General features: G+C 33.5%; 1 protein-coding gene across 7 annotated transcripts in view; it reads right to left on the bottom strand.

Moving 5' to 3' along the window:
* The window catches only part of LOC106143348 (rap1 GTPase-activating protein 1), a 241,744-nt gene that overhangs the window by 23,961 nt on the left and 204,617 nt on the right, over positions 1 to 13,166 (bottom strand). For all 7 annotated transcript variants that reach the window (XM_060948791.1, XM_060948789.1, XM_060948792.1 and 4 more), the window contains one exon: positions 1,273 to 1,462. In XM_060948791.1, coding sequence (XP_060804774.1) covers positions 1,273 to 1,462 — 190 coding nt within the window. The remainder of the gene's footprint in view (positions 1 to 1,272; positions 1,463 to 13,166) is intronic.

The raw sequence follows: 13,166 nt of genomic DNA, 5'->3' as shown, positions 1-13,166 counted from the left end.
TGTAGAGCTATCATAGATTTCTTGAAAATGTATAATGTGATGCTTCATTACATGATCTACTTATGTAGCTGTTCCGCATATGTCTAACAAAATACTAAATATTATAACTGTTCCCTGTAATAGTTTAATATACCTGCGTTTTAAGGAGGCAGTCTGATCATGCTCCCAAGATTATATTTTGGCTCAGTTTCAAGTTACCTCAGTAAGATAATTATGAGTAGTTAAACAGTTGAAGTAGACACGTTATCAAGATCTTCATTCGAAACTTATCGGTACTTACCGGTGAAATTGAAATCTTGCAGTAATGAATGTTTTTATGCAAAGGAAAGCAATCTTCGTTTGCAATTTTCAGAACACTATTAAAATTTTCTTAAACATGTCTATCATTGGTCCATTCAATTTTCTGGTTGCAATATTGCATGTGTATCTTTTGTACTTTCATCGCTAAAGAGATCTTTATCACTTTGTTGCATAATTTTAAAAGTGATGCTTTCACAAAAAACTGTTCTATAATTTTATTTTTTAAATAATTTCGGTGTAAGTCGGCAAAAACATTAATATAACCAAACAATTCCAATCTCCTATTGAGAAAGTGAGCGTATTTCTTTGTTTGTTTTGCTGTTCCACTTTCACACCTCAACTGGTGAACTTACCATAATTACCGTGCCTTTAGTCAAAGATAAGTAATAGAAAAAAGTAACATTGACTGACAGTTTCTAATTTGCTTGAAAGGTTCAACAACTAATCGTAACATAACGAGATTTTGTCGAATGCTACAAAAACACGTGCGAGATAAATAGTTTGAACGTTTCCATGGTCATCTTTTGTACTCATTTCAATGTATCTTCGATGAAGGTCATGAGGTGAGTTACCCTAAGTTTGAAATATACAACAAAACATAACTAAGTAAGTCAAACAATTTACATTTTACTTCTCGACTAATGATGCGAGCACATCCTGATCGTCAGCCTAGGTAAGATATTTAATAAGTAACTCATTTATCCTTAATCCACTTCCATACGTTGAACAGCCACGGTGACGCGACACTTCCTTGTATAGAACCCTTGTCAATGTTAAACCACTCAGTATTCGCCGTTTATTTAGATATTTAATTTTAGTTAAATCAATTCTCTGAGAACTTGGTTATTTTATTTCAGTTCTATTAAGCGTGAGTAAACTTGTAGATAGTATCATTGTAAATTAAAGAACAAATTACTTGCAAACATGCCGTTTCCTACAAAATAAAGTTACAAGACAAACATTTCAAAAGACCTGGTTTAGCTAAGGTTTCCTCCAGAAGTCTCCGACTAGCCTGGCACGCGGCGGCCACGCGGTGCTGCGCCGCCGTCGCCCCAGGCGAAGGTGGGGGGACATGGGGAGCCGGAACCCGACCCTCGCTGTAGGAGTGCCTCTCAGTCACTCTACCCACTGGCAAGTGAGCTCGGGTCTCTGGTCTTGGCACCTGAAAGATAAATAAATCGTTAGAAACATAACGGGAAGCCGATATAAAATTGGCATGTTGGAAGCCTAAAGAGACTTCTTCGCATAAAATCATTGATGAATGTGGATGAAGCAATAGAAGTACAAGATTGCGGCAAGCAGAAAATGTAGGTAGTCTTTATAAATCTATAAGAGAGATCAGGTTTTCTTTTTATTTGTTTGAAGTAAAAGTAATTTTGAAAACATGATAGGTTACTAATAGTATAGGTACACTGTTTCAAAAACCACTTTTTGTTGGCGGCTAAAGACATGAGTATAAATGTATGTTGTGTCCTTTTCAGTCATAGTAGTTATGTGTCAATAGTTGGATGTTAGATTGGATGGATGTTGTAAGTAAAGAACTAGAAAAGAAACAGCCTAAGAAATTAAAAAAATTAACGCTCTATAATTTTTGTGAACCTCAAAGTACAGTCGACGCAAGTATGCGTGACGTCCATTGAACTCGTCGTGGGATCTCGTCATTGTTGCTTTTCATTCTAACTGTACCGAGCAATCGTTTTGTGGTAGACCGATTTCTGACCCAACCGAAATACGTGCCGGATAGGGCCCGCAATTTAGAGTCTGAAGTAAATTGAATTTCGTTACATGATAGAATCAAGGTCATTATCAATTTTCTATCTGTAGCTGTTCGATACAAGGCAACGCACGATCGACATTGAATTGAAACGTGTGAAAGTAAACGTAACGGAGATGCTGCAAACAATAGTGCATAAAAGAACAGATTGTTGTTTGAGAATAAACAGATATGCACCACAACTATAAGCCTCCTACCTCTATACATGAGTATTAACAATTGAAAAATATCATGACAAGGCGGACCCTATTCTCAATGAAAGATCTCTTTTTGTATTAATTAAAACACGTCCATAATCATAATAGCCACGGCAAAGTTATTGAGTGTTCTCAAAATCTAAATGTCCGAAACACGATCAAAAGTTTAAAATGGGAAATCGGACGCATTAGTAGAGCTGTTGACAGCAACTCGAAACAAGTACCTAGTGTGGAAAACGCCCAGCCATTTCCACTTTGATCAAATTAATCTGACGTCACCGTGTTTACAGCCCGGCTGAAACTGTTGAAAGCAAGCTTATAATTCTTGTAAATATAAACGTCGAACGCATTTAAAATAAAATCGACGCGCTACCGCACATTTTTGAATATTTAAAACAAAATCGGTAGTTAAAATAAACCGATTCAATCAGATTAGATGTAGCTATCGAATGATCAATTGATTTCTATTAAAGACTCTGATTTCACGCGTTTGATCGATATTTTCACAGAAAACGTTTTAGTTCAAAGGTGATTGAACGCGATATTGATCGGACTAAAGTATAACCCTACTAAAAGTTTCAGAACATCTAGTTGTCCTATAAATACCAAATAACAGAAGCGCTGATCCCATTTCGCTTTTCCTGAGCTTTATTATATGATAAAGTATACCAGGCTTTATTATTAGTTAAAGAATGGTATATTTTCCTACATTTGTCGTTTTAAACAAATACTTAGATGGTAAATTATGAAAATATGTATGTTTTTGTTTTCATAGATATATCGGTTTTATGTAAAAAGAATAGAAGACTGACACTATTATCACTGTCGAGTTCTGAGGTTATTTTTTTAATCCTTTTGAGGCCCTAGCTCTTTTAGTTGAAAATGTAGGAAAATTTGTTCCTTAACAGGTTTAATCAGTCCAAATCCCGACAACTATTATTAAACACCCGACAACTATTATTAAACACCCGACAACTATTATTAAACTCTGAAATTGCTTTTATTATTTTTCATAAAACGTAGAAAGTATAATCTTTTAATTGATTTGCGTACGAATTAGTATGTAAATTGCACTTGTCATTCATTTTGAAAAGGAAATCTATTGAAATCAGGTAAAAAACGTAATTACCTAAATTACTTACAAGCATACAATGTAATTGTATATTTTTTTGTATCATGTGTCGGTATTAGAAGTTTTGTGTGTTAAGCCTATTTATTGTTATGTTTTGTGTTAATCCTATTACGAGGAAATACTCAGTTTTTTAGTTAGTATTTATAATAATATAATATACATAATTTGTGACATAAGCCGTAGAGTTACGAGTACTGAGGATGGACAGTCTTCTTTGTTGAAATAAATAGACACACAAAGTTTTGACAAAGTAGGTACTTTGTGTGAATTCTGTTGAAATATTTTCGACTTTTTTATAAGATATTCTTTGGCTTTGATATAACGACAGCAAAAGCTTTAAAATAATATTAGTAAAATTGCAATTTTTAATCAATTGGCTGGCAACATTTCTTTTTACCGGAGTATCTACCACTTGTATTATTTAAGTCTAGATTACTGTATTAGCAATCGAATAAACATAAAACATGTTTGTTCTCATAAAGTATAATTATGAGAACTTCCACAACATTTTGCACAATAATTATTAACTTTTAGGTATAACTTAAAAAAACCGTACTGACCTACACTTGACATCGCACAATTTTCAACACGATTACCATATAAATAGCAACACGAAAGTAATTAGAAAAGTTGTATGTGCATTACGAAACGTGAAAGGTCAAAAATGTCTTTCCACCTGGCGAGAATCTCATTCGCTTTTGTTTCTTAGTAATGAACCATTTGTTTAATGGAATATTAAACATAAATATGACCTTTTCACAGTGCACACGTTTAAATTTAGATTCTTCTTTTAGGCGTTGGGCTAACATGTTATAATCTTTGAATCTTATGCTTAACATCACCTTCGTGTCTTAATGTCTGTAGTATCTGTCTCAGAAGGGAATAAAAATGTGAAACCTATGTTATAATGGTTGATGATGGATGTTTTTCTAAATTCAATAATTTTATATCTTTAAATGAAATGGCGAACAATTCACCGCCGAAATTTAACACGTATTATTATAACTCGGAAATCAGAAAAGTAATTATATTTTTATTATATGCTATATATTTTTCAACACGCTTTTTTCTGAAATAATGACTACCGGCATTATTTTATAACGTAACGCCTCGTACATATCTTAAACCTTACAGCTATTGATATAAGGGTCAATGTGCTATGAAAACTGTTCCATATTTTTAGATCACACGAAAATAGATAACTGTCCCATAAGCGGGGATGCATCGGTCTAGTTTGCTTGTAACAATTCTTGAAGATAAATATAGTATCCACCGGTAGCTAAGTATCTTTATATTAAAGTAGACATTTCTCTGTTATATTTTCAGTTGAAATTTTATAGATAAAATATGTATTAATAACAATCATCATCCAATAAAAGGCAAAACTCATCACCAACCATATACGTCACTTAATTACTATCTGCATTCATAAAACTCGTATTAGTAAGATGAGACAAAAACCGGTACCTCATAAAGATAATATCCAGGATGCCATCATTTCCATTTCAATGATGAATCACAATATTTGTTTATGTGACGAGACCACGGCTTCAACTTTTCCAATATGTAAATGGATGTTGCATTTGTAAAATGAATACAGACGTATAACATTGAAATAATATAAATTTACAAAAAAGCTAAATAAATTGTTAACTTTCAGACGAACATATTTTCAGTCTCTTCTCAATTTCCTTTTCGGTTGTCCCTGCCAATTTACAGAGACGTCCGACTTTTTTTGAATATAATATTTTGAATAACTTTACTACTTATTTGTGTGTCCAAGATGGGCGTGCTTGTCCAAGAAAAAGGATTGTGTCAGTAATGTTTTTACACGAAGTGACTCTGACCTCCGCAGCTCTTGCAGGGGAACTTGACCCATATTTACCATTTAATAAAGGGTACCACCTTTCATCTCGGTAAAATCTAAATTCCCGTAGCTTTACATTCGTGCGGGAGAAACTGTCGGTGAAACTTAGTAAATGAATATTTCAGAAGTAATTGTACTGAAAACTAAAAACGTTCGAACCACCGACTGAAAATATTTTCGGTTAGTAACTACTACAATATTTTGCGGTAAAAGCATTGCCAGTATTTGCAGTTTAGAGCGACCGTCGTCGACCTATGATTGGTTTGTGATGGGAAGTAAATTGCTTTGGCGTGCTACATGAATTCACATCGATATACATTTGAAAGCATTTCCAAGGCAGACAGTAAGGGAAGACTGTAAAACATTCATGTTTAAAGATGTTCAAAATATAAGGGAATTTATGGGAAAAGTTTCTAGCAAGTATGCACGACTATAGGTGGTCCTTAATAGGATTCACGAGTCGTGTTGTTTATGGTAGAGAAAAAATGTGCTTTTCATATTTTCGTATGAATATCATACGAAACAAGTGAAAGACTAACAACAATTCTCGTCGTTTATCCAATTTTTTGCTACGAATAGATTAAAATGTACCAGTTTAAAATATATTACGCTTCTGCTGTTTATTGGCCGCATGCAATGCAAACTCACGCGTCAACTCAAGAGCCAAACATTAGCCAAGTTTAAACATGATAACAGATAAGCTTTAACCGCGTCCGCAAATCCACTGCTCCGTTTTTATCTTCAACGCCTCAAAACTAAACATTTCTGAAATTTATTCTAAAACAAAATAATCTTGTCAGGTTCTCCGCTGAGGCCTAGGTTGCCGAGCTTTAACCCTTTTAAATTTCGAATTGAGAAATTAAAATTGACAGATTAATTTATTTAATTTTTTTTACCGTCATCAAAGTTTTAACTGAATCCTTATGCCTTTTATCTAAATTATACGTACATACGAGTATAAGAGAAGGGATGTCAAAACAACTTTCAAAGTAACTTCAGACACAAAATACACATACAATCGTTATAAACGTGTAGATATTTAGTACAAAAGTACACTCCCTTGTTCATTAAACAGAGGGGGTGCTACGTGTCCCATTGTTCAGCGGCAGATAGTAACGATATTGCTATACCATTTACTCGTCACACAAGAGGGAAATACGGAAATTTCAATTTGACACGAGGAAGTAGCAAAACTGTTGCATACATATCAAAATACGAAATTTTCCAACCACTTCATCTGCTCAAATGTAGCCAATGTTGATCTTAGATCTTCCGGCACCATTCTTTTCAAATTTCATGGAAAATAAAAATCGTTAAACTGTGCCACAAACCTATTATTTATCTATTCAAATCGAACAAATGTACTTTGCCAACAATCATTTGCTCAAGAGATTGTTTATTTGTTTGAACAAACTCTCGAATGAATCTCTGATAAAGCAAAACTACTTGCATATGATGTATGAAAACTTTTGATACTGACATGTAGCCAATTGTATGTATTTTGTACATATACCAAAAAAATGTAAAGACGCAATTGTAGTAGGTATTTCGGAAGTCTACTGCGATTATTTCTAGTCCACGGGTCCACTGCACTATATTTATTCTTTCGTTATTTTGTTCTGGTTGCCAGATAAAGGTGCTCTTGCGGCTACAGCTTCAAATGGCGGCGTTATTTCAACATTACATTTACACTGAATGACGTCGAAGCTGTTGAGAATGTACCTACAGGATCTCGCAATATCCCTATAGAATTTCATGGTTGCTATAAACAGAGCGATGTTTGGATAAATATCGCTTTATTTATAAAGCGTTGAGTGTGATCGTAAGTATTCATTCGTAAACTTTTACACCCAAAAGTTATAATTTTACACATGACCGAACTTCTCACTTTTATGTTTATGGCGTATCGTTTATATGAATCACACTGATAAATTTCTATAATACGTACGTACATATGAAGAGAAACATTTGAAAAAGTAGCTAGCTATTATAATCGCGAGTGTTTCCTCTATAACCTTATCGTTATTTAGATAAAATTTTAATGATATTCATAAAAATTAATCCTTTTTAAAACCAAATCAATCGGTGGATGCCACAGTAGGTCGCCGGAAAATATAGGCATTGATTTTTAATACGCTGCCATTTCCATATAACCCAAGATCCAAATAAAATTACATCTTCGATAACAGTTCCTGATAGCAAGTGTAACCCCTGATATGTTAGTTAGTTAGATCTGGCAAATTTCTTGTCGGACTGCCTGATCAAAGAGACAGGAACTTCTTTTTATTCCTCACTATTTACCATGCAATTAATTTTTGAGAAGATATTAAAATCAAGAACAGTCCACCAGCTTCCTAGTTTTCGAACGATTGCGTTTATCGGAGCGTTAAATGAGCGTTGCGATCTTTAATCAGCTCGTTTTCTTTTTAGGGTTCCGTACTTACTTAGGGTAAAAACGGGTTTAATTTTCACAGAATATGTATTTATATAGCTACTTTAAGAATAAATATTTAAGGGGCTCCCATACAACGAACGTGATTTTATTATTTCGTATTTGTAAGTGTGTATGGATGTTACGGAACCTCTCCAGTGACCGACTCGCACTTGGCCAGCTTTTTTTTTAAATTCAATCCACGGACCTTGGTCTGTTTGCCTAGCTGTTGTCTTTGTACTCGCAATTCGGCTTTGTTTGTTTGTTTACGGACATTCTTTACTTTTTACGTGCGAATTATCAAGGGTTAATGAAAACAGTTGATGAAATAACAATTTATTTTCTTGATTCCTTGCTTTTGGTTTTGTAGCTTTGCTTAATTTGACTGATATAGGAAGATAGAAGGGGAACTCCTCAAAGCTTTAAAGCCGTCACATACCCACACAAGTGGAAAGGCCTCTGATCTTTGTATACTTCTCCAGCAAAGAGGCTTGATTTTATGTGTGTTTGAATGAACCTATATAATAAACACAAGTAGGTACTTCCTATTGTGCTATTTCGACTACTTATCTAATATCTCCATAATAGAGGCAACAGTACTGCTATTAACGAAAACACATTGTTTATGGAACTAATAATACGTTGCTACGAAATTATCCATTGTTTTCGTATAGAAGAAATATGTTCCATTCTATTACATTATCACAAATAACCATGACTACAGAAAGGTATAAGATTTCTATGAAAATTTATATGCCTAAAAAGCCTTGTGAAAATAATATTAATCAAAGATATAAATCGAGCCATCGTTAGTCTAGCTTCCTCTCATCTAAAAGTACTGCCGATTGGACCCTCCACCTCAATACTTTGGGACAAAAACAAATTTTCACTTATGGTGAGGGAAAACATCGTGAGGAAACCTGGACATTCAGGCAATTGGCTGTGTAACCATGATCGATCCAATACTGTTAAATTATGCAAAATTAAGAAAAAAGTTCATACTCTGTATAATAATCCACAACGATCCAATAAATAGCATGAGTATTTTAGATACTTATGAATATTTATTTTTTGTTCAATGTTAAATAATAGTAAAAAGGTTGAATCTTCTATCCTCTTTATGTGTGTATCGTAAATCCCATAATTCAACAATAGGCCTTCAATGGTATGTATCACATCGTATCTACCTAACTGTACTTTTATAAATGTCTCTAGATAAATTTTATATTTATAAATGTTTTTTTTATTCACAGTAATCTGTCAAATTAGAAATATTTTTTTACCTTAATAAAGCGTCTCTATTCTTAGGAAAAATGTTAATTTATTTATATATTTATGTACATCTAGGAAAATAAGAATAAAACTTTAATATATAAAACTTCAAATAAAGAGAAATTCAGTACAAGGGCACCACTTATTTCTACAGAAATTTCTTCATAATGTTTATTTTATAAATTTATTTTATTTCCTATTCTTATCTAGAAGTAAAAATTGAAAATATGATTCTGGCCGCAACCTTTATCATCAGTCAATCTAAGTCACAAACGCCATTGACATGCATGAAAACACAATAGGTCAAAATCACTGTACATATGATTGGAGTGTCCGGGCTGTGTTCTAAGTTCGCTTCCATTCATAATCAGATTTAACGCGCGTGACTTGTCATAACTACATCAACCTTTACGTGTACTCAGTCACAAAGGCTGGTATCAAGAACTAATCGCTCAAGTCAGTATGATATGAGCAAGCAGTTGAAGCAATAAGTTGCATAACTGAAAAATCTGACGTGAAACTGCTCTAGGCTTTGTCGATTATAATATTTTTTTTTAACTTTCATCGCTCATTGGATTCCAGAGGCTGGAGAAGAGCATTAAGCAAGTGTACTAACTAAAAATGTTTTGCTAATTTTTTTTTAATAAGCAGAATCTATTTTTATTATTTTTCTTTTGTTTATCATTCTCGATGTTTTCATTAAATCACTATCATATGAGATGTCTTAAATAAAATCATCCATCATTTCAGCCGTAGGATGTCTACTGCTGAACATAGGGCGTCCCCAAATGAAATTTTACAACGCCACTTCAGCAATTCTGCAAAATGTTTTAAAGAAACTGCGTGTATTCTAAAACAAGTTTTCTATTTAAAATCGAAATAGTTTCTCATACGGAGCAAGCCATCGCTCAAATTCAACGCGACAGAAACTAACGAGTGTAGCAATAACGCAAGTTGCAACAGCATGCGCTGTGTGTTTTAATGTTATCTTATTTGTCTGCGGTATCACCAGATCGTACAGAATTTCCCAACTTTCACAACAACAACTAGCTTTTTTTTAACTTTGTGTATGTAATTTTGTAGTTGATTTAATTTTAAATTTATGCTTTACATGCCCCGTTTAGACAGACGCCTGCAAGGGTGCGGGTTTAGACAGGAGTCACTGCGTGTGCTCGTAAACACTTGTCATGCCCGCTTCAGAATTGCGGCATCCAGAGAGGTGATAACGGAACCGCGACTAACGCCATGGATGATAAGTATTATAGAGATTTATTATTCGTCTATCTCTTGATGCAAAAAGTCGAATGAAAACACACGAAAAATTAAAATATTTTAAAAAGACATTTGATTATTAATTTAAGAATAACTTTCTCAATTATTTTTTATAAATCACTGAAACCAAAACTATTGAGTGAATTAAGAAACCAACATATTCTTGTTTGCAAGTACAATCAACAGTGCGTCTGCAAAACCAAGTAACATACACTTAGTTATTTCTATATAAAAGCTGTACTTTTATCGCACCTGATGCTCATACAAGTACGTCAGCAACATAACGAACCACTTTCGTACATACAGTATGCGCTACAGAATCAGGCTTTATTCAAAAGTTCGCAATCATGAGAGTATTTCCCTCACAAAGCGACTGCCGGGCCCAGGATTGCCTCATTGTGCCGAACAAAAATGCTGCAGTACTAATTTTGCATGCACCGCGTTCTTCTGAATACCATTATAGGATCAAGAGTGTGGAACTAGACCTACAGTAATGAATGTAAAAGAAAATAAGATGTGAATTTCGTGACGCCACAAAAATCTGAACGTTAAGACTTCTGTTACTGAGACGCATGGTTTTATTTCAAAACGAGTGTATACAAAAACTACCTACAGTTTTAATTATGTACGTTAAAAGTAATGTTCTATAAAAAATTATGTACATACATACAGAAATACATATGGTCACGTCTATATCCCTTGTGGTGTAGACAGAGCCAACAGTCTTGAAAAGACTGATCGGCCACGTTCAGCAATTTTTTAATTATGTATTTTTTAAAATTTATAAAAAGTTTAATTAAATAAAAAGGAGAGGAGCGTGAATTGTGACTAAAGACTAACCAAGCGTTTGAACTAGCTTCATAATAGTTCACGTGTACTCTCATTTTGGGATATTATGTCAAGGTCATTATAAAAATCTATAGACCTACATATCACAAGAAAATATAAGTTACCTATATTCTAAGTGACACCATTCATAAAACGAAAATACGGTTATATTTATTTCTTGTCGTCATCAAAAACGTGTTTGCATAAAAATGCGTAAAGCAAATGGCTAGTAACAGGTTGTCCACGACAGGTACAGTTGCTTGACACACATTGTCCAAAAAGATGAGAGCGGCCGTGAAAGGGTCAATGCCGTAGAGCAACAAGATAAATATACATACATAGTGCGCGTATGAAAAGACTGTAAATTTTTATGTATTAGTCAATTTATATACACAATAATACATACCTATAATGATTATATATATTTCTTTTAAGAAGGTATGAAAAATAAAACTAATTAAATCAATACAATATAAGTATATGTACATTTTGTAAAATATATTTTGTACCTATGATTTCATGTTAAACAAGGCTATTTTAATATTAAAAAGAGAAACAATAACCAACTCACTCAGACGTTTAAAATTGGTCACTCTATAAGAAATTCCTATGATACTATTTCTATGGTCAAAACAATTTAAAACGAGTGTGCGAGACGAATGCATAACGACTGTGAGGCATTTTTGGTCATTTTCCGTTTACGTAAACACAATTTTGCATAATGACCCACTAGAGGCGTGACGTTTAAATTCATTATATGTTTGTACCTAATACTTTACAGTACAAAATATATCAGTATTAAAGCTTAGCTTAGCAAATTTGGAAGTTGAATTTAGAAAAAGAATTGTATTTTTCTCACTTTCCGTGGAATGAAATGAGCTCTAAATACTAATGAGTGATGAGTGTGTAGTTTATCAACAAACAATGTGTATGCAATATGCAAACGAAACGTAAAAGTAATGTAAGTAAGTACGTCAAGTAAAAGTTCGTAAAAAATGATGCGTCTTATTTTGTTAGTTATGGAAAAATATGGCATCAAAACTCGTAACTACGAAATTATACAGGAGACTATGATAATAAATATGGTGCATTAAGATTGTGATTGAAGCTTCATTAATGTATTCAGAGGTCAAGTAAATTTTGATAACATTAAAACTTTACATAGAATTATTCCAGACGCAATTTTATGAAAGCGCTTATTTGGCATAAAAAAATGTTTTTGCTGACTGATTCAATATGAAATAGGTACCTGTTATGTTTTGCATAAAAAAGATATTTAAGAATACATAAACGGATTTCAAAAGAGTTACAGCAATACATAATCGGAATAGACTTTGTTTGAGTAAAAGCTGTAATAGAAAAAAAATAAAAAACATATAAATAACTTTTATAAAAATGAAAGTGTATTAAAAGTTACAGGTGTATATTTACTTTGCGTCAGTATCAAATAAAGGCATAAACATTATCTCCTAACTTTGTCCAACAAACCTAACAACTTCATTAACAAAGTTATTGGGTTAGCAGACATTTACCCTGGTTCAGCTGAGCCCACGCTTTCGTCTCGCCTCGGCAGGCGCCACATGACTTGAATGACTCGCTTTGTTACACCCAAACCCACTCCTAATTCTAAAGCGGTTTATATAGCATGCTGTGGCATAATCGAAGCAGGCTTTGGTAGCCACGTAATATGCACACACGAAATTGAGCTGCACAACTAATACAATTTTTTTCAAGTGTCTCTGATAATATGACATAAGAAATTACCTAATTTCTTGTTTTTTATGGCTGATTGTGATGGTGCCGTGTGGTGAATAGGGCCACTACATCTCATTTCCCGTGGACGTCGTAAGAGGCGACTAAGGGATAGGCATATTAACTTGATTCTTATTTTAAGCGATGGGCTTGCAACCTGTCACTATTTTGAATCTCAATTCTATCAAAAGCCAAACAGCTGAATGTGGCGTCTCAGTCTCTTCAGGACTGTTGGCTCTCTCTACCCTGCAAGAGATATAGACATGGCTATATGTATGTATTTATAGTATTTTTTATTGAAATTAATCACACATTCCATTCAATGATAACGAAGTCTTCTG

This window comes from Amyelois transitella, chromosome 17 (assembly GCF_032362555.1).
Source record: "Amyelois transitella isolate CPQ chromosome 17, ilAmyTran1.1, whole genome shotgun sequence".
In the NCBI taxonomy this organism is placed as follows: Eukaryota; Metazoa; Arthropoda; class Insecta; order Lepidoptera; family Pyralidae; genus Amyelois; species Amyelois transitella.
This window is presented reverse-complemented; position numbering and strand designations above follow the sequence as displayed.